Source organism: Pseudopodoces humilis, chromosome 4 (genome assembly GCF_049639895.1).
Source record: "Pseudopodoces humilis isolate 2021_Gansu_Grassland_sample_001 chromosome 4, ASM4963989v1, whole genome shotgun sequence".
In the NCBI taxonomy this organism is placed as follows: domain Eukaryota; kingdom Metazoa; phylum Chordata; class Aves; order Passeriformes; family Paridae; genus Pseudopodoces; species Pseudopodoces humilis.
This window is the reverse complement of record NC_142203.1, coordinates 60,166,859-60,184,542: the sequence shown is the minus strand read 5'-3', so window position 1 is coordinate 60,184,542 and position 17,684 is coordinate 60,166,859. Positions and strand designations below refer to the sequence as shown.

The 17,684-nt window shown below is 43.5% G+C and overlaps 2 protein-coding genes across 13 annotated transcripts in view; one reads left to right on the top strand and one right to left on the bottom strand.

Annotated features, from left to right (window-relative positions):
• Positions 1-2,944, bottom strand: part of SLC38A9 (solute carrier family 38 member 9) — a 44,649-nt gene extending 41,705 nt beyond the window's left edge. For 2 of the 6 annotated variants that reach the window (XM_014259883.2, XM_088054425.1), the window contains exon 1: positions 2,888-2,944. The gene's annotated coding sequence lies outside the window, so the exon portion shown is untranslated. Of the gene's footprint in view, positions 1-1,139; positions 1,305-2,596; positions 2,779-2,887 lie in introns of those variants that run through there. The other 4 variants (XM_088054423.1, XM_088054424.1, XM_014259884.2 and 1 more) reach the window with 4 other exon arrangements.
• Positions 2,945-7,777: 4,833 nt separating this feature from the next.
• The window catches only part of DDX4 (DEAD-box helicase 4), a 46,317-nt gene continuing 36,410 nt past the window's right edge, over positions 7,778-17,684 (top strand). For 3 of the 7 annotated variants that reach the window (XR_015772372.1, XM_088054041.1, XM_088054039.1), the window contains exons 1-11: positions 7,812-8,161; positions 8,634-8,697; positions 8,967-9,041; positions 10,574-10,639; positions 10,845-10,925; positions 11,133-11,216; positions 11,419-11,499; positions 15,179-15,253; positions 16,260-16,343; positions 16,546-16,626; positions 16,961-17,041. Coding sequence is in view for 6 of the 7 variants with exons in the window: in XM_088054041.1 (XP_087910167.1) it covers positions 8,099-8,161; positions 8,634-8,697; positions 8,967-9,041; positions 10,574-10,639; positions 10,845-10,925; positions 11,133-11,216; positions 11,419-11,499; positions 15,179-15,253; positions 16,260-16,343; positions 16,546-16,626; positions 16,961-17,041 (835 nt within the window). In the remaining variant the exon portion in view is untranslated. Of the gene's footprint in view, positions 8,162-8,633; positions 8,698-8,966; positions 9,042-10,573; positions 10,640-10,844; positions 10,926-11,132; positions 11,217-11,418; positions 11,500-15,178; positions 15,254-16,259; positions 16,344-16,545; positions 16,627-16,960; positions 17,042-17,684 lie in introns of all 7 variants that reach the window. The other 4 variants (XM_088054040.1, XM_005531168.2, XM_088054042.1 and 1 more) reach the window with 4 other exon arrangements.

The following is a 17,684-nucleotide window of genomic DNA, read 5'->3' as shown; positions in this document are numbered from 1 at the left end:
GCAGGACTGGGGAAGAGATCCTAAAATAGATCTAGGAAACAGCAGAAGTCTGAAGGAGCAGATAATTGTTTTGGTGCTGGTTTGGGTTGTACAGCCAGCAGTTTCACTGTTCAGTTGAAATGAAACTGCTATGGTCTGCAGAAGAAAGCAAGCAACACTAGAGCCACAGCCTGAGAGACCACCTACCTCTCAGACTATGTTACCTCTTTTCTTCCCCTGCTGCTTAAAGTCTGATTCATGCAACACCAGAAAATACAAAAGAGCATTTGTGCTGTGCACCAGTGAATGATGTTAAATATTTTGAAAAGCAATCAAAAGCTTTCAAAAATTGTGGATTCTTTCCCTGTGTTTTAATCCCTATCCTTAGAATAAGGACAATGCCAGTTGTTGCCTTGGACTCATGGACATGCTGAGAAATTAACTTTTACACAAAACTTAAGTGATTTGTAGTAAGCACTGCAAAAAACATCCAAGAGGAACAGTAATGATTTGTTGAGCAGCAGTTAAGCACAATTTAACACCGTAACTTTGCTGCTCTAACAAAACATTCCCTGTGTCTCAAACCAGACAGTGAGAACTGTCTGTTTTGATAAAAAAACAGGAAATATTTGTAATTTATATCATAATTTATAGGTACGAAGATGACTAAGATTATCTAAGTAATTTTCATTTTCATTGAACTTTACTAAGTTTAATGCTCCAACCTTTAAAGAATTCAATTTTCAACCTCTGTCCTTTTAAAAATGTTTGTCTATTTATCCTTGTACAGATATTAGGATTGCTTTGTAGTGTATTTGGTAGTGAACAGAAATTTTCTCAACATATTGCACCCAATATTCCCCTCTAAAAGTCCTTCTGGTCTGTCTGGATCTTCTGTCATTTGCCTGTCACCATTCTATTGTTCTTTTTCCCCTTGCAGGGTCCTTCCTGCTTTCTGCCCTCCTCTACTACAAGCATCATATCTCTCTTAACTTCTACTAATACAGCTGTGATGAAGCTTAGTATGACCTGCTGCCCTATTTGTAATTCTCCCACAAACAACTGAAGCACTACATCAGAAGGGCAGCAAAAGGAAACAAGTGGATCAGGATTTAATAATCCAAGTTTTCTGTTGCTGGTCATAAACTGTGAAGCAATACCTAAGTCTGTGCAAGTTATTTTTACCCAGTCTCATTCTGGGCTACACTCCACATGACTTTCAGATGGTCATCTTAACAGGACTGGACCTTCATTAATCTTCACTGGCTCAGGCCTATGAGCCCCTGCTTTCACTGTCTTCAGGTTGTCTCACCTGGTTTCAAGGTCTAAAAAATATGAAGGAGTAAAGACAAGGTAGATTTAGATACCTCATTGTAGCCTGAGATCTAATAATGTTGGCACTAGATAGCAAAACCCTGTTAGTTGACTTCCACTGTGAATTTAACAATGGCAGTTTATGGCTGAGTTATACGCGTGTGAGAAAGCTTTAAGAGCCACCCACATTGACAGATCATTCAGAGTTACAGCTGAGGCCATGGAAGAGAGCTAGCAAACAGGTTTAACCAACTGCAAGAACAAAACTGTGTTCTGTGAGTCAATCATCCCAACCATCCCATAAGCATGGGCTGTGCTTAGCTGGTATTTATCAGAGAACCTCCCATAGTGGGCAGGAGGAGAAAGTCTGAGAGGATCACTACCAGTGCAGCCTCCACCATGCCATCATGGTGCTGTACAAACAGCAGCTGGAGCACTGACAGCTATTTATACTTCATTTCCTATTGAAAGTTACTACTTCTAAAAACCACCTCACACTCATGGTTTAAATACCAGAATCTGCTAATCGAAGTATTTAGTTCAAACAAGGAACTTTTTTGTTTGTTTTGGTTTTATTTGTTTTTAAAAGTGCCACTTGGAGTAATCCAGTCTTCTCTTAAATTCTGGGCAGGATGAACACAGTTCAAGGCATAACACTCAAGTAAGCTGCAGGGAGTGCACATATGAGGAATATGTACAGTCTACACGGAAAGATGAGAACTTCAGCACAGGACAGCAAAGTTCCTCAGTTCTGGAGTGAATCCTCCATCAGAAGGATGCTACACTGGTCATGAAAGCAGCAGCATACATTAAGAGGTCCTCCAAACAGGGACAGCATGCCACCTCTTGGGGCACCTTATAGACACCTTAGCTTGTCCATACTCTCCTACAACTGTATTAATTAAAGGCAAATAAAACTGTATAAGCAACATAAGTTAGCAACTTTTTGAGGAAAACAAGACTTTCTAATATACAAGCTGAACCTCTGCTGAGCTTTCATGTAGCTCTGACTGAATGAACAGGTACATGGTCAATGTCAAATGATAAATCTAAGTAAAATTAAAAAGAAATGGCATGGTCAACTAGATTTGTCTTCAACTGATAAAGCTTGTATAGTTTATATATTTGTAGGCACTGTAGATAAATACTTACAGAAACGAAACACTATCACCTTAGGCTAACTTAGTTTAAACACGATTTTTGTTTTTAACTTAAGGGGTCCTCCCCTCAGGCCCGTGAAAACAGATGTAAACATTTCCCTCCTTCACGGACCGCCCGAAAGGGTTCCACGCTGTTCCTGTACCTCCGCCCCCGCTCTGACGATCTGCCCGTGCCCCCACGAGCACGGCGTGGCCGGTCCGTACCCTGCTGGTAGTGACCTCCTGGTCAGTGCCTCGGCGCCTCCCCGGCCCCTCCGCCCCGCAGGTCGCGCCCCCGAGCGGGATGGGCGGCGGAGGGCACGGGGGGGGACACGGCGGCGCCGCCTCCCCGCGCTCCGGAGGCGCCCAGCACCCCGAGACCCCCGCGGCCGCTCCCGCCGGGCAGCTCCCCCCGGGCGCTCCCCCCCCCGCCCCGCCCGACGCAGCCCCTCTACCTGCGGCTCGGCCCCGCCGGCGCCCCGCTCCCGCCGCGGCCACAGGAAGCACGGCGGCGGCTCCGGGCGTGCCGGGCCGCGTAGTTCCTGGGGCAACTGCGCCGAGGAAGCCGCCAGGGTGTTGTGGAGCGTAGAACTACGATTCCCAGGAAGCGGCGGGGCGGTGTACCCGGGCTGCCAGGCGAGGGCCTTGTGCCGCGAAGAGAAGATTTGCACTTGCTGGTGCTGGCTGATGAGATGCCGCTAGTTAAAAAAAAAAAAAGAAAAAAATAGAAAAAAAAAACAAATAGAAGAGGATCACTTATTTTCTTGCACGTTTTTGCGGTCAGTATGGTGACAAAAGGCATACATGACCCGTGCCAAAACAAACAGTGCTGGTCTTCACGTGACTGGCTGGGCAGTGATGTATCGTGGGCCTCCTGACGCGCTCAGCGAGGTATGAAACGCTGAGCAGCGCACACTAAGCATACTAAACATCAGGGACAATGTGCCAGGCAATACGTTTTAGAAATGCACTATTTTTAATCCTGAGGGTGGGGGGGATGGGGGGGTTGGTGTTTTGGTTTGGTTGTTTCTGAGTTTGTTTTACTTGACACTTAGTACTTTAGTACTACTTAAATCAAACTCAGGTAATCCTTTTCATAGCTGAAACCATGGTGAATCTAGGGGTATTTATAGCTCATGCGTGGAAAAACTGCTTAATTGCAAGGAAGACAGAAGAGAGAGGTTCCCCATCTTAAAAACGAGATTCACTTAATAAATTATAAAAAGAATTTAATATAAATAAAAGACAATTAGGAGACATAAGAAATAAAGCAAAGGGTTAAAACGGCCGGGTGCCTTGGTGCGCTGCCAAGAGCACACCTGGTATCCCAGGGATCCCCTTTTTATCCCCTCCTTGCTGTGAGGGGTTAATGCATATTCAAGCATGTCCCCTCCCTGGTTCCACCTTCTTGGATCATGCTCTTCACAGTTTTATTTTCTGCTGGTCAACATATATTTTTTGCTGGTCATCATTATTCTTGCTGGTCAGCATTATTCTGGAGTTTGGTTTCCTTTCTTTTTGCAAATGGTTAGGGCAGATAACAGTCCGGGCCCGTCATCCTTCCCCTGAGGACAGCTGGGCTTCATATCTTCCGCTGATAACAGTTTGGCCTCTATTGTTCTCTTGATAAGAGCTTGGGCCCCACTGTCCTTGCCCTTTGGGGTTTCCTTGCCTTGTACCTAGGAAATTCTTTTAAGCTTAAGACTTGTTAGCAAGAAAAAAAGTACATACATAGCTAAAAAGTATTTAACATATAATATTCATCTGCGAAAGCCAATATCACAATACAAATTTATAACACCCATGTGACAATATCACAAAGCAGGCTTCACACAAATCACCCTCTGTACGTTGTGTTCAAGTAAAGCCCAAAACAGAATGTGCGGCTAGCAGCAGAACTGCAGGACTGTTCTGCAAGAAAACTGCTGTGTAATTCAATTTCAGACTGCTGACGGAAATGAGGCAGTGAGACTTAACACTTCTCAACATCCTGAAATGCAGCTGCACTCAAGCTCATTGTGTATGTCTTGCTTCTGTACCCAGGAAATTCACCATCATCTTTCACCTCTGAGTCACTCTTAGAATCCAAGTGTACATGGTAGGTTTTGACCATTAGAAGACTTTGGTCCATGAGTCAAGATGTCTGTCCAGCTGCTATCACAGGAACTTGCAATGCTAGGGATGGTGTTATGAAAGTAAATTAAACTGAAACCCACAAAAGTAGATGTGTGTGAAGAACTGTTTTTTTCACCTTAGAAGCTTCTAGTCTCACTCTTGCAGGCCTGTCTTCTGTGTCCCATGCTGTGAATGATTTGCATAAATTACTACTATAGCAGGATTTGTATTTCATTGCATTCTTGGTCACCCACTACAGTTCTTGAGTTATGCCTAGGAAAAATGTTTTATTGTAAGAACTATAAACCTAGCAGAAATAGATTCCTCCTGCTCCCTCACAAAATCTGCTGCCACAGCTGACTTCACAAAAGGCTGTTCAGTCTCTACCCTGCAGTGTTTGTGTTCTGGCTTTCTGTTCTGGTGACACTTTACCTCCTGGGCAAAGAGTGTCTCTTCCTACATGCTTGGACAGTGTCTAGAAAAATGGGAACCTAAACTAATTTTGCAACTCTTTGTCTGTAAAACAAAGGGAGTATTCAATCCAGCTCTAAGAAATTTCCATCTCATGCTATTTTGAATCTTCTTTTTACTGCCTCAAGGCCTACTTTACTCTGTACTTGCAGTTATAATTGCAATAGGCACAAATTCATAAAATTCAGGCATTATAGAACATTATAGTGGATGAATTAATAACCTTCCCCATTGATACAAACGGAGTATGGTCACATAGCTAATAATCTTGGAGGGGTGTTGCATTTTGTTAGAGAAAACTCCAGGTTTCTTTCTGACAGGATAGCATTTGAGATATAGAAACTATATTATGCTCAAAATCTTGTTTGTTGGCAAAGAGAAAGTATACCTCTTATTTAACTATGGCAGTAATTTGTTAAAAGTGTAACCAAAATTCTATGTGTCAGATCGCTATTAGTCCAGCAGTGTTGCACAAAAAGAAAGAATAATGGGTTTTATGCACATATTTGTTTCCTTCCCCTGTTCTTGGTGCTATGCTCACCTTTCTACAGCTGCTCTGGATTGTGAGGTTGCTGGTTTCAGTCTTGGGCAGTGGTGAGAGGAAAGGACATTACAGCAGATTGTCAGCATCTGGAGCCCATCTCTGAGAGGAATATGATGTTTATATTGCTGGTTTCTTCTTCCTTTCTTTAAGGGGTTGCACTCACACTTGGGGGTAAATTCTTATAAGCTTTTGTAAAATACTTTTGTATGATTTTCTGGTTAGTTGCAACTCCATATTATGTTTGAGTGTACTACATAAGATGCACACATACATAAGTTGGATAATACTTTGTTCTGGTTTTGTTCTAGGTGACTCTGCTTGAATGGGGCTGGTTGGCTAAAATTACCTCAAGGGTAGTGTGTAAACATCTTGTGCAATTTGTACGCTGCCACCATGGTTTACATTGAATTGTTAGCAGCCTTAGGGGGGAAAATTATGTAGCTCTCCAAAGAATCCTCTGAGTTGAAGAAATTAGTTACCATTACCATGTAATTTCTTGCCATTCACAAAATTTCATAGATTAGCTTCTCCTAGTGTAGTGGAAAGTAATCTGGAGGCAGTACAAAGTGTCCTACAAAGGACACAAAGGAGTCAAAGGAATAAGGAAAGAAAATAACCCTCCAAGTTTATTTACTAGTTAGAGGCTGTGACATCTGATTGTAGTTAAAATTATCTGAGATCACTCACCAGGGATTACAGATCTGTTACTGAATACAGACTGCATTCATAGTAGCTCTGCATCTCTACCATTAAAAGTATTAAACTGTACAGAGTGCTGAACATGAAGTTACACTGGCAAAGCCGAGGGAGTGGTAACCTGTTCCTGGAAAGTAGGACAAACAGTTTGAACGCTTTCAGTTCGGCTTCGATGCGTCAAGAGTAGCACATCTGCCACTAGCCATACATTTCTCACAAGAACAGACACACTGCTCTTTTTCTTTATGACCATCTAAAACAGAGCTCCAGTGCAACGCTAACAGAAGCCATTTTGCCATTAGGCAAAAAGTAAAATACTTAGTGCAGTGGGTGAAATTTAGCCTCTGTGCTAGTTTCAGATGCTGCTTTGGGAACTTGTGAACAGCGTAACACACTTCCCACAGAGATGCTCCCACTGCAGATTCTTCATCCTTGGACAGTATGTGTCTGGCTGAGTACTTATTGAAAGCTCCCAGCACTATGCACATTGTACACATACACATATAAAATCCAGTGGTGCAGATTTAACCTCACTGTGAGACAGAGAAGCTGGTTGTGTCTCTTACCCACTTTGCACTCTAACCTGACTCTTGTCTCGATGATCCTGAAAAACTAGCAGCTGCAAAGGGTAGGACTTAACAGATGATGGCTAATGAGAAAATAACAAAAGCATTAGTTCAAAGACCACTTTCCAAAATTTCCCAACTGCTGCAGGAATTTGCCTTGATCCTTAAAGCCCCTGCTAGACATTCAGATGTTAAATGTGGTTAAATGTGATGGCAGAAATACAGCTCTGGTGTCACCTCTCTGCAACATAAGGCATTAAAGTAATTGAACAGACACACATTTTTTCAAATTGTTTTTCTCATGAGGAAAATCTGTTGAACATGGTGAAGGAGGTTTTAATGAGTTTTACTGTGTTTATGAGATGACATAGGACATTCCTTAAGGTTTTTATGAATAAGCATTGCTATGTTATTTCACAGCATGAAAAGAGGTACAGAGAAGACAGACACTGCATTGGTAGCTTGGAAACCCAAGCTGGAGTGCCAGACTACTTGCTACTAATTTTAGTAGATTAATTGAACTGATAGGAGTGCAATCTATATTCTCCTCTACTCCGGCATCACATTCCTGAGCCAGGAATTCAGCCACCTTTCTTATCTTTGACAAGTCTGTTATAACAACAGCGGGAAAAAAGGTGTTGTTCTTAATTTTGAGTTGTTCAGAGATTTAATTTTGTTTCCTTTCGTTTTTAAAACATGTAACCACTATAACACTTTTTTTTTTTTTTTTTTTTTTAATTCCAGAGAAAGCACACGTCCCGTTGGGTATTACCGTAATGCTCGGGAAAGGTGTGCGCAGTTAAATGGTTCCTGCGCCAGGTGCGGCTCGGCGGCTCCCGGCCCGCCGTGCCTCGGCAGCGCCGTTCCCGCCGCAGCGCCACGTGGGGGGGCCGGGGCGGGCCCGCGGAGCCCGGCCGCGCCCCGCGCCCATTGGCTGCCGGGAGCGACACGAGCGGCACGTGCGACCTCATTGCGGTCTGTCGGCGGTAGCCGCCATCTTCTTTCGGTGCGCAGTTTTGTGGACTGTAGGAACGAGGTAGGAGAGGGCCTCCGCGTTGCCCTTAGGGAAGCGGGCTGCTTTTCCGCGGGAGGACCTCCATCCCCACCAGCGCAGCGCGCGGGTAGGGCGCGCTCACCCGCGCCCTCAGGTATCGGCGGCGCCCCTGTCAGCGAGCCTCGGTGTGGGGCGCCATCTTCTCTTTGGCGGTAGCCTCCGGAGCCTGGCGGGTGCTGGTGTGTTCTGACTCCTGCAAGCAGGTCTGGCAGAGCGCAGCATGATTGAAGAAGACTGGAATGCGGAGATAGGGGACGAGGCGTTGCTCAGATCCCTTGAGAAGGTATGAGTGGGAGGGGCAGCTATGGCGATGGAGTGTGTTTGCTGCTTTTCCCTTTCTTTTCTCCAACCCGTGTCCCTGCAGCCTGAATGACTGCTGGGCAGTAGTGTCCCCTGTTCCCGTGATTTTTGGAAATATGGTAGGCAGCCGTAGGAGTTCACTGGTGCTGAACAGAGTTCTTTTTCTGTGCTAGCAATTTACTTGCTGCTGTTTTTTTTAGTGATTGTTGTAAATTTAAGTGTTCTTGACGTGACAGCTGTGTATAATGTGATTTTTGGTAACATTCAGCTGCAAACAGTATGCCAGTTAATATACTGAAATGCGATAAACTGAAGCAGACAGAAGAGCATGAGAGTTTGTATTTCAGAAGATGTAGAAGGCAACTTCTTTCAGTGCATGACTTAGTAGCTGTTTTTGTATTTATGTACTTGGCTATGCCTAAAGTCATCATGATGTGTCTTTTTTCTTTCTGCAGGTTAGCTTGCTTGAGAGACCAAATGACCCCTCATCTGTTTTCAGTCCAAGTGTAGACTCCTTTGGTATGTGAAAGGCATTTTTGACTTTACTGATGTTTGGAAGAGTTGATCCCTTGAGCATTGTACAAGGAAAATAGAGTATTATTGTGGTATGTTCATTGGACCTCCATGGAATAGCAGCATCAAGTTATATAAAGAACACGAGGAGTAGGCTTTGCTTTTAACTATCAAAGCTTCCTTATTTACTGCAATTCCATAGTAACATATAATTAGTAGTGAGTTAAAGAGAGCTTTGAATTTTAACTTAATTCTTTTTTTTAATTTAATTACAGATACTGATGAATTTGTGAATACCCAGCATCAGCCAGTGAGTAGTTTTGGTAGAGGAAGGAATTTTGCAGCCAAAGGTAACGTCCAGTAGTGGTTGTATTTCTAACAGCTAGTTGTATATCATGTATAAAATTTTGGTGTTCACCACTTTCAATCAGCAGGCAGGTTCAGCTCCATGGAAGTAGAGCTCCGTCATGCGCGACCATGGCTTGGGAAGTCAAACGCCATCATGCCTTCTCTTTGTCCTGCTTTCCCTGGCTTTATATGCTGAACTTGATGTTGCATGGGATGGGATCAGCTTTCCTGGCTCTGTCCCATCCCATCTTGTGCTCCCTCATCCCCCTTGCTGGTGTGGTCAGGAGTGGAAATGGCCCCAATTCAGTGTGAGTTCTGCTCAGCACTAACTAAAAATATCCCTGTATTATCAGTACTTTTCCAACAAATCCAATGCACAGCCCCATGCCAGCTGCTGTGAAGGAAATTTTCCCTACCCCAGTCAAACACAGCACAGTTTATTCTTTGAAAAAATTCTATACCATTTCTTCATCCTTTTTGTTGAGCCCTGTTATCCTGGGTGAATATTTTGTGCAGGTCACTAATGACAGGCAGTTCTGCTGTAGACTCTCCAGCAGCAATTATGAACTTGCAAGATGTATTTATGGATACTTAGGATATTGTATATGTACATCATATCATTTTATGTGTATATCATTTATACATGAGCCCTTAAGATACAATTTTTATGTCTCTAACTGATGTGGAAAAACCAAACTGACTGACATTCCACACCAGGCTTTGTGGAGAGGAAACCACAGGTGCTATGCTAGGAGAACTTGATGGTGTCCTGTACCAGATGATGCTTGTTACAATATGATAGAACAGGTGTTGTGCTGAAGAATAAGGACTAAGGAGTAAATTATGATCTAAGCTGATTGTTTGGGCCGTAGATGAATTGTGAAACTTAAGTCTAAAATGAGGAATACCTGTATTTTATGCATATGATTCAAATCTATGCATATGCATATGTTTATTTCCTTTCTCTTCCCGTCAGGAGAGTGACTAAGGAAGGGGATTAGAAATAAAAATGCACTACATAATTCTCACTGCCAGCTGAATAATTGTTCTGAGTAATGAAAAAATACAGCTGGGTAGATCTGAAAGACATGTTTTCACATCCTCACTACATACCATGCAGCAGCTGGCATTGCCACCGTCCTCTGTAGTACCAGTTAAGAAAACTGAAGGGCCAAATCCTATCAGTTGCCCTTGAACCGGAAGTCTGAACTGATGTGTGGACTTAATGAAGAGTTGAGGTTAGTGGCTTGATTAGCATACACAGATGTAAAGCCAAATACTTACAGACCCAATGTTTGATTTACTTCTTGAAATTGTACAGGAGAGCAGTTCTGTTTTCTGTCAGACTTCTTGTCAAAAAGTTCTTCTGTCTTGATCTTTTTCATGTGTTTAGGCAAAACACTCTGTTATATATTGAACTTCTTATGAAGTCACTAAATAAGGAATGAGAAGATCAAATACCAGATTTAAGGGGCTTGACTGGCACATCAAAATTAGGCAAACTTCACTGATTGTGTGCTGTGCTGTACTGCAGGTTTCCAAGAAGGAAATGGAGAAGATGCCCTTACACAAAACAGAGGGTTTAAAGGATTTGGACAAGGTGAGAGTAAGTTCTTGTATTGACTGCTTTGTATGATGGCAGGATGTACTGGTCATTCTTTTCTGGCTTTGCCCATTCCCTGAGAACTAGCAGTCAAGAGTGATAGCTTTGAAATGACCTCTGTTCTTCAGCCAGATAAAAAGCACTTGGTCTGCTCATGCAGAAGTGGGCAAATTTGAGTGTGTGCTATGCTGTATTATTGCAGGTTTTCATGAACGAAACGCTGTAGATGGTGCTAGTACACAGAACAGAGGGTTTAAAGGATTTCGCAGTGGCTTTGGACAAGGTGAGAGTAAGTTGGATGGTTTGGGCCTCTTTTTCCTCTTTGGTATGGGGTATGGCTTGTTTGATCTTACTGGATTTGCTTGCTCCCTGAGAACTACCATTACAAGGGTGAAAGCAGTGAAATGACTTTTTAAGTCATATAAGTAATGTTAGATCTGTACATTAAAATTGAGCAAACTACATTATTTTGTGCTATGCTGTACTGCAGGTGTTCAAGAAGGAAGTGGAGAAGATGCCCTTACACAAAACAGAGGGTTTAAAGGATTTCGTGGTGGCTTTGGACAAGGTGAGGGTAAGTTGGTTGTATTGACTGGTTCCTGTGATGCCAACATACGCTGGTCATTTCTTTCTGGCTTTGCCCATTCCTGAGAACTGTCAGTCAAGAGTGACAGCTTTGGAATGACTTCTCTTTTTCAGACGGGTAAAAGGCACTTGGTCTACTCATGTAGAAGTGGACAAATTGAGTTACTGTGTGCTATGCTGTATTGCTGCAGGTTTTCAAGAACGAAAAGCTGTAGATGGTGCTAGTACACAGAACAGAGGGTTTAAAGGATTTCGTGGTGGCTTTGGACAAGGTGAGAGTAAGTTAGATGGTTTGTTCTTCTTTTCATACAGAGTGGTTTGGTATGGGTACAGGATATGTTTGATGATCTTCCTGGATTTGTTTGCTTCCTGAGAATTACCGCACAGAACTGAGAATTCCTACTACTAGTTCTGTTCTTCAGCTGTGTTGTGGCATATGAATGGTCTCTTTTAAAAGCAAGTATTACTGGATATAGTACAGGATAGGTTGGATCTAATGAAGAAGTTGTTGGGACTGTTGCTCTGCCGATTTATTGGAGTCAATAGCTGGCTTTAGTTTGTAGTATTTCATGGTATTAATGTGCATGTGATTTAGAGGAGCTGATCAAGCAGCTCTCTCCTCCCCTCCCCCCACCCTATGCCAGCCATTCAGGTGAGCTAGGGGTAGTATTTGGGCTGTTTGCATACAATTGAAAACACTCTAGGGGTGCTAGTGACAAGGAGTGGGCAAACTGGGGTATAGCATGACAGGCAGTAGGAGTCCTGAAATGGGCAGGACAGTGAAGGTGTGGCACAACAGGGCACAACATAAATGTGCCCATTTATGTGGCAGTTTGCACAGGTGGGGTACAGCCATCCTCCTTATGATGGGTTGTGTGTTAATACATCAGTGTGGTATTTTGGCAGGTTTGTTGTTGTACTTGTTTGTTTTTTTGTCATTCCCCTTCTTCCCCCTCCACCCCCGCTTACTAGATCCAGTACTGATTTGCAAATGGTCGGAAGCAATTGCTGCTGTCAGCCAGGGTTTGCTAACCCAGACATAATTTCCCGAGAGGGAAATGGGTGTCCAGGCCATTGGCTTGGCCTGGTGTTAGTACCAGAAGATGGTACAAAAAAAAAAAATCTGCTTGTGGTGTAAGCAGGTGAGTGATTTCATCTGTCTAGGGGCAGAGCTTAAGAGATGGAATGACTGAGGAGTATTAGAGGTAGCAAAAGAGAAATAGACCAGGGGAGTTACACCCTTCCAACTCTTAAGAGAAGCTCAGCAGATGTCAGAGGAGCCCTGCCTAGATGGGGGGAATCAAGTCCCTTCTTGGAAATCAAAATATTCCCTTGCCATTGCCTTCCCAGGTATCCTTATAGAATAGGAATGAGACCCTAGATCCAGAAGGTCAGCCAGATGATACTCAAGAAAAAAATATCACTGGAGGGTCTTCCAGTTGCACTTTGTCAGATGGATCACAGCCTCAGGTATTTAGAAGAAAGGAAGGGTGATTGTAGTAGGTGGCTTGCTTATGAGGGGATTTGAGGGCCCAGTATGTTGACTGGACCTGGAACCACCTCACAGGAAAGTCTACTGCATCCCTGGGGCCCGCTACAGGATATCACCAGGAGACTCCCTGAACTAATTCGGCCCTCTGATTATTTCCCACTGCTGGCTGTCCAGGTTCACAATGATGAAGTTGACAAGAGGGGCACCAGTTCAGTTTAAAAGGACTTCAAGGCTCTAGGTCAGTTGGTTCATGGGATAAGAGCACAGGTGATACCCTGCTCAGTTCCTTCAGTAACAGGGATGAATGATGAACAGGATAACCCATATTATCAATAACTGACTTAAGGGCTGGTGCCATCAATGAATTTTGGTTTTTCTGATATGGTCCAGTTTTCACAGCCAGCAGCAGGCCTATTTGAACCAAGTAGGCTCTGTCTAGGCCAGAGTTGGCAGAGCTGATTGAGTGGGCTTTAAAGTAGGTTTGAAGGGGGAAGGGATGATCACCAGGCTTTCCAGAGGAGGAGGCTAAGGGTGGTAAGTCAGAGTCAGCTGTGAGAGCCCAGCTGAAGTATGTGTGCACAAATGCGTGCAGCGTGGGTAATGAGGAGCTGGAAGCCGTTGTACAGAGGGAAAACTGATGTAGTAGCTGTTGCAGAAATGTGGTGAAATGACTCATACAACTGGAGTGCTGGAGTGGATTTCTGCTTGCTCTTCGGAAGGGACAGGCAAGGGAGAAGAGGTGGTGGAGTCACTTTGTGTATTAGAGAGGTCTCACCACTACAGAACTTGGGATTAGTGATGTTGAGGTTGAGTGCCTAAGGGCAAGAATCAGTGGAGGGCCAACAAGGCTGACATCCTGATGGGTATCTTATAGACTACCTAACCAGGATGAAGAGATAAGTGAATTACTCTGTAAGTGGCTGGAGGATGTTTCAAGATCACCAGCCCTTGTTCCCGTAGGAGACTTTAACCTACCAAATAATCTGGTGGGAACTCAACACTGGAGAGTGTGCAGTCCAGGAGGTTCTTGGAGTATACGGAGAACAGCTTCTTACCGCATCTGGGGAAATACAGGCCTGTGAGCCTGCCTTTGGTGCCCAGCAAGATTATAGAACAGGTCATCTTGAGTGTGATCATGTGGCGCATCTAATGCAGCCAAGGGATCAGACCCAGCCAGCATGGATTTTGGAGGGGCATGTCATGCCTACTGAACTCGATCTCCTTTTATGGACAAGTGACCCACCTGATGGATGAGTGGAATGCTGTGGATGTTGTCTACCTGGACCCTAACAAAGCCTTTGACACTGTCTCCCATAGCATATGCCTGGAAAAGCTGTCAGCCTATGGCTTGGACTGCATGCCGGGTTAAGAACTGTCTGGACAGCTGGGCCCAGAGAGTCGTGAATGGTGCTGCATCCAGTGCATCCAATGGTGGTCACCAGTCACTCATCGTGTCCCCCAGGGATCTCTGTTTGGCCCAGTCCTGTTCAATACCTTTACTGATGATCTGGAAGAGGGGATTGAGTACCATTAGCAAATTTGCAGATGACACTAAGTTGTGTGTGTGTGTTCATATGCTGGATTGCAGAAAGGCTCTGTGGAGGGACCCAGACAGGCTGGATCATGGGTTGAATCCAGTGATACAAGGTCTGTTAAGTCCAAGTGCTGGCTCCTGCTCTTGGGTCACAACAATGCCCTGCAGTGCTACAGGCTGAGGCAAAGTGGCTGGACAGCAGACAGAAAGAAAAGAGACCTGGGGGTACTGAATGACAGGCAGCTGAACATGAACCAGTGGCCAGGAAGGCCAGTGTCATCCTGGTCTGGATCAGCAGTAGTGTGGCCAGCTGGGCCAGGAGAGTGATTGTGGTTGATTGGCACTGGTTAGGTTGTACCTTGACTGCTGTGTCCAGTTTTGGGTCCCTCAGTTGAGGAAGGATCTTGAGATGCTGGAACAAGTCCAGAGAAGAGCAGCAGGGCTAGTGAAGGGTCTGGAGCACAGGTCCTGTAGGGAGCGGTGGAGGGAGCTGGGGGTGTTTAGCCTGGAGAAAAGGAGGCTTAAGGAATACCTTACGTGCTGGTTTTGCACTTGGCACTCTCTACAACTGAATGGAGGCTGTAGCCAGGTGGGAATCAGCCTGTTTTCCCAGGCAGCTGTTGACAGGAGAAGAAGAAATAGTCTTAGGGTGCAGCAGGGGAGGTTTAGTCTGGACATCACAAAAAAGTTCCTCACAGAAAGGGTGATTAGTCATTGAAATGGGCTGCCCAGGGAGATAGCGGAGTTATTGTGCCTGGAGGTGTTTAGGAAGAGCCAGAACTTGGTACTCAGTGCCATGGTTTAATTGATGAGGTTGTGTTCACTCGTAGGTTAAACTTGGTGATCTCAAAGGTCTTTTCCAACCTAGTTGATTCTGTGATTTCTGTAATTTTATACCCTATATGCACTACACTGTTTGTTACAGGTACTAGAGATGGACAAAGGGATATACCTCAGTCTGGAGCTCTCAGGGAAAGAGGAACTCTCGCAGATGGTGCAGGTGAGACTTTTTAGTAGTGTGGATGAACTGTACAGATTTCCTCATTGGTGAGTTATGGCAATGTAGCTAATTGTTAGCTTGATTAGGACTTTGAGCAGCCTGATCTTGTGTGGAGCAACCCTGCTTATAGCAGGGAGGTTTTAACTATGGGACCTTTAAGGTCCCTTCCAACCCAAACCATTCTATCATTATGTTTTCAGAAGTGCTCCTTGATATCTGAAGAACAATTGATTTGACACTATATTTGGTTCAAGTAATGATTACAGTGGCATTATGCTAGTACTCATTGAGGACATAACAAGGTTATATAACATTATATATTACATATATTGCATACATTACATATGTATAATATTACATAATACATGGTAGCAGTTATTTTTTATTAAAAAAAAAGCTGCTTTTTTTACAAAGCCAGCACAGTTTTTATTCTTCCAAAAATATTAGGACCATTTTCCTACATTTTGGGCTAATCACATTATGGCGAGGGAGTGCTAGGCTTGTTAATCTAAGCAAGACTAAGCACCACTTAGATGCAGGGCAGTGGTGACAAGCAGTTTTGCTGTAGACTCTTGAGCAGCAATTGTGAGGTAACTTGGAAGCTGTATAGCTGTATTTAAAGACTGTTGTATTTATGGATACTTAGGATACTGTCTTTTGCAGTATCCTTTAAGATCTGGTTCTTATTTGTTGATGTGGAAAAACCAAACTGCCTGACATACTGGTATACACCAGGAATTGGAGGAGAGGCCACAGATGCTGTGCTAGGAGAACTTACTGGTGTCATCTACCAGATGATGCTCTTTGTTTTTACAGTATGATAGAGCAGCTGAATGCTTTTTGGCAAAAAAGTATTTTTTCATATATTTAGGAAAATCACTTTGTTATATTGTACTTTTCATATTAATAATAAGGACTGAGAAGAATAATTACCAGAAAAAAGGTGCTTGACCTGCACATCAAAATTGGGCAAACTTTACTGATTGTTTGCTATGCTGTACTGCAGGTGTTCAAGAAGGAAATGGAGAAGATGCCCTTACACAAAACAGAGGGTTTAAAGGATTTCGTGGTGGCTTTGGACAAGGTGAGGGTAAGTTGGTTGTATTGACTGGTTCCTGTGATGCCAACATACGCTGGTCATTCTTTCTGGCTTTGCCCATTCCCTGAGAACTGTCAGTCAAGAGTGACAGCTTTGGAATGACTTCTCTTTTTCAGACGGGTAAAAGGCACTTGGTCTACTCATGTAGAAGTGGACAAATTGAGTTACTGTGTGCTATGCTGTATTGCTGCAGGTTTTCAAGAACGAAAAGCTGTAGATGGTGCTAGTACACAGAACAGAGGGTTTAAAGGATTTCGTGGTGGCTTTGGACAAGGTGAGAGTAAGTTAGATGGTTTGTTCTTCTTTTCATACAGAGTGGTTTGGTATGGGTACAGGATATGTTTGATGATCTTCCTGGATTTGTTTGCTTCCTGAGAATTACCGCACAGAACTGAGAATTCCTACTACTAGTTCTGTTCTTCAGCTGTGTTGTGGCATATGAATGGTCTCTTTTAAAAGCAAGTATTACTGGATATAGTACAGGATAGGTTGGATCTAATGAAGAAGTTGTTGGGACTGTTGCTCTGCCGATTTATTGGAGTCAATAGCTGGCTTTAGTTGTAATATTTCACAGTACTAATTTTTTACCCTGTATCTGCTACTTACAGGTACAAAAGGTGGGCAGGGGGACATACCTCAGTCTGGAACTCCCAGTTCTAGAGAAAGAGGAACACTCACAGATGGTGCAGGTGAGATGTTTTAGTGGTGAACTGTATGAATTTCCTCATTGATGATTAATGACAAAGCAGTTCCTTTTTAATTCTGACAAATACTGTCACTAATTTTTCTCCCTATTAAGAACCTTCTGCAAATGCTAGGTATATTGTATGCTTGTAAAAGACTGTAATTTATTTGAATTTTAGTTACTAGATTTTCAAAACTGTTGTGTTACGTAGTATTTTTCCTTTGTCTTGCTGATGCTGGTCCAGTTAATGCACAGTGAAGTAGAGGCGCTAACCTCAGATTTGAAAGTAAGCCTTAAAGAACTTCTAAGTTTTGAAAGAGTTGATCTAGACTGTCACCCTTCTGTACAGGGAAATATTTTCAGTGCTGACAAGTAAGGTGTATAGCTCTGACAGGCTACTTACTCCTGATTTAACTTTATTTTAGTGTTGAGGGTTTTTGTTGTCTGCTAGGGATTTTCTCCCCACAGTTCTGCGGTATTTTGCCACTGATGCATTCTGTACCTGGCTACGTATGTTGTCCTACTTAAAGTGTAGTAATATGTTACTCACAGGAGTACTATAATTCACATTAGCAGTGGGATTAAACCACTGTGATGGCCACGTAAAACATTTTGTGTGATAATTGTAAAAAAGCTTCTCATCATAG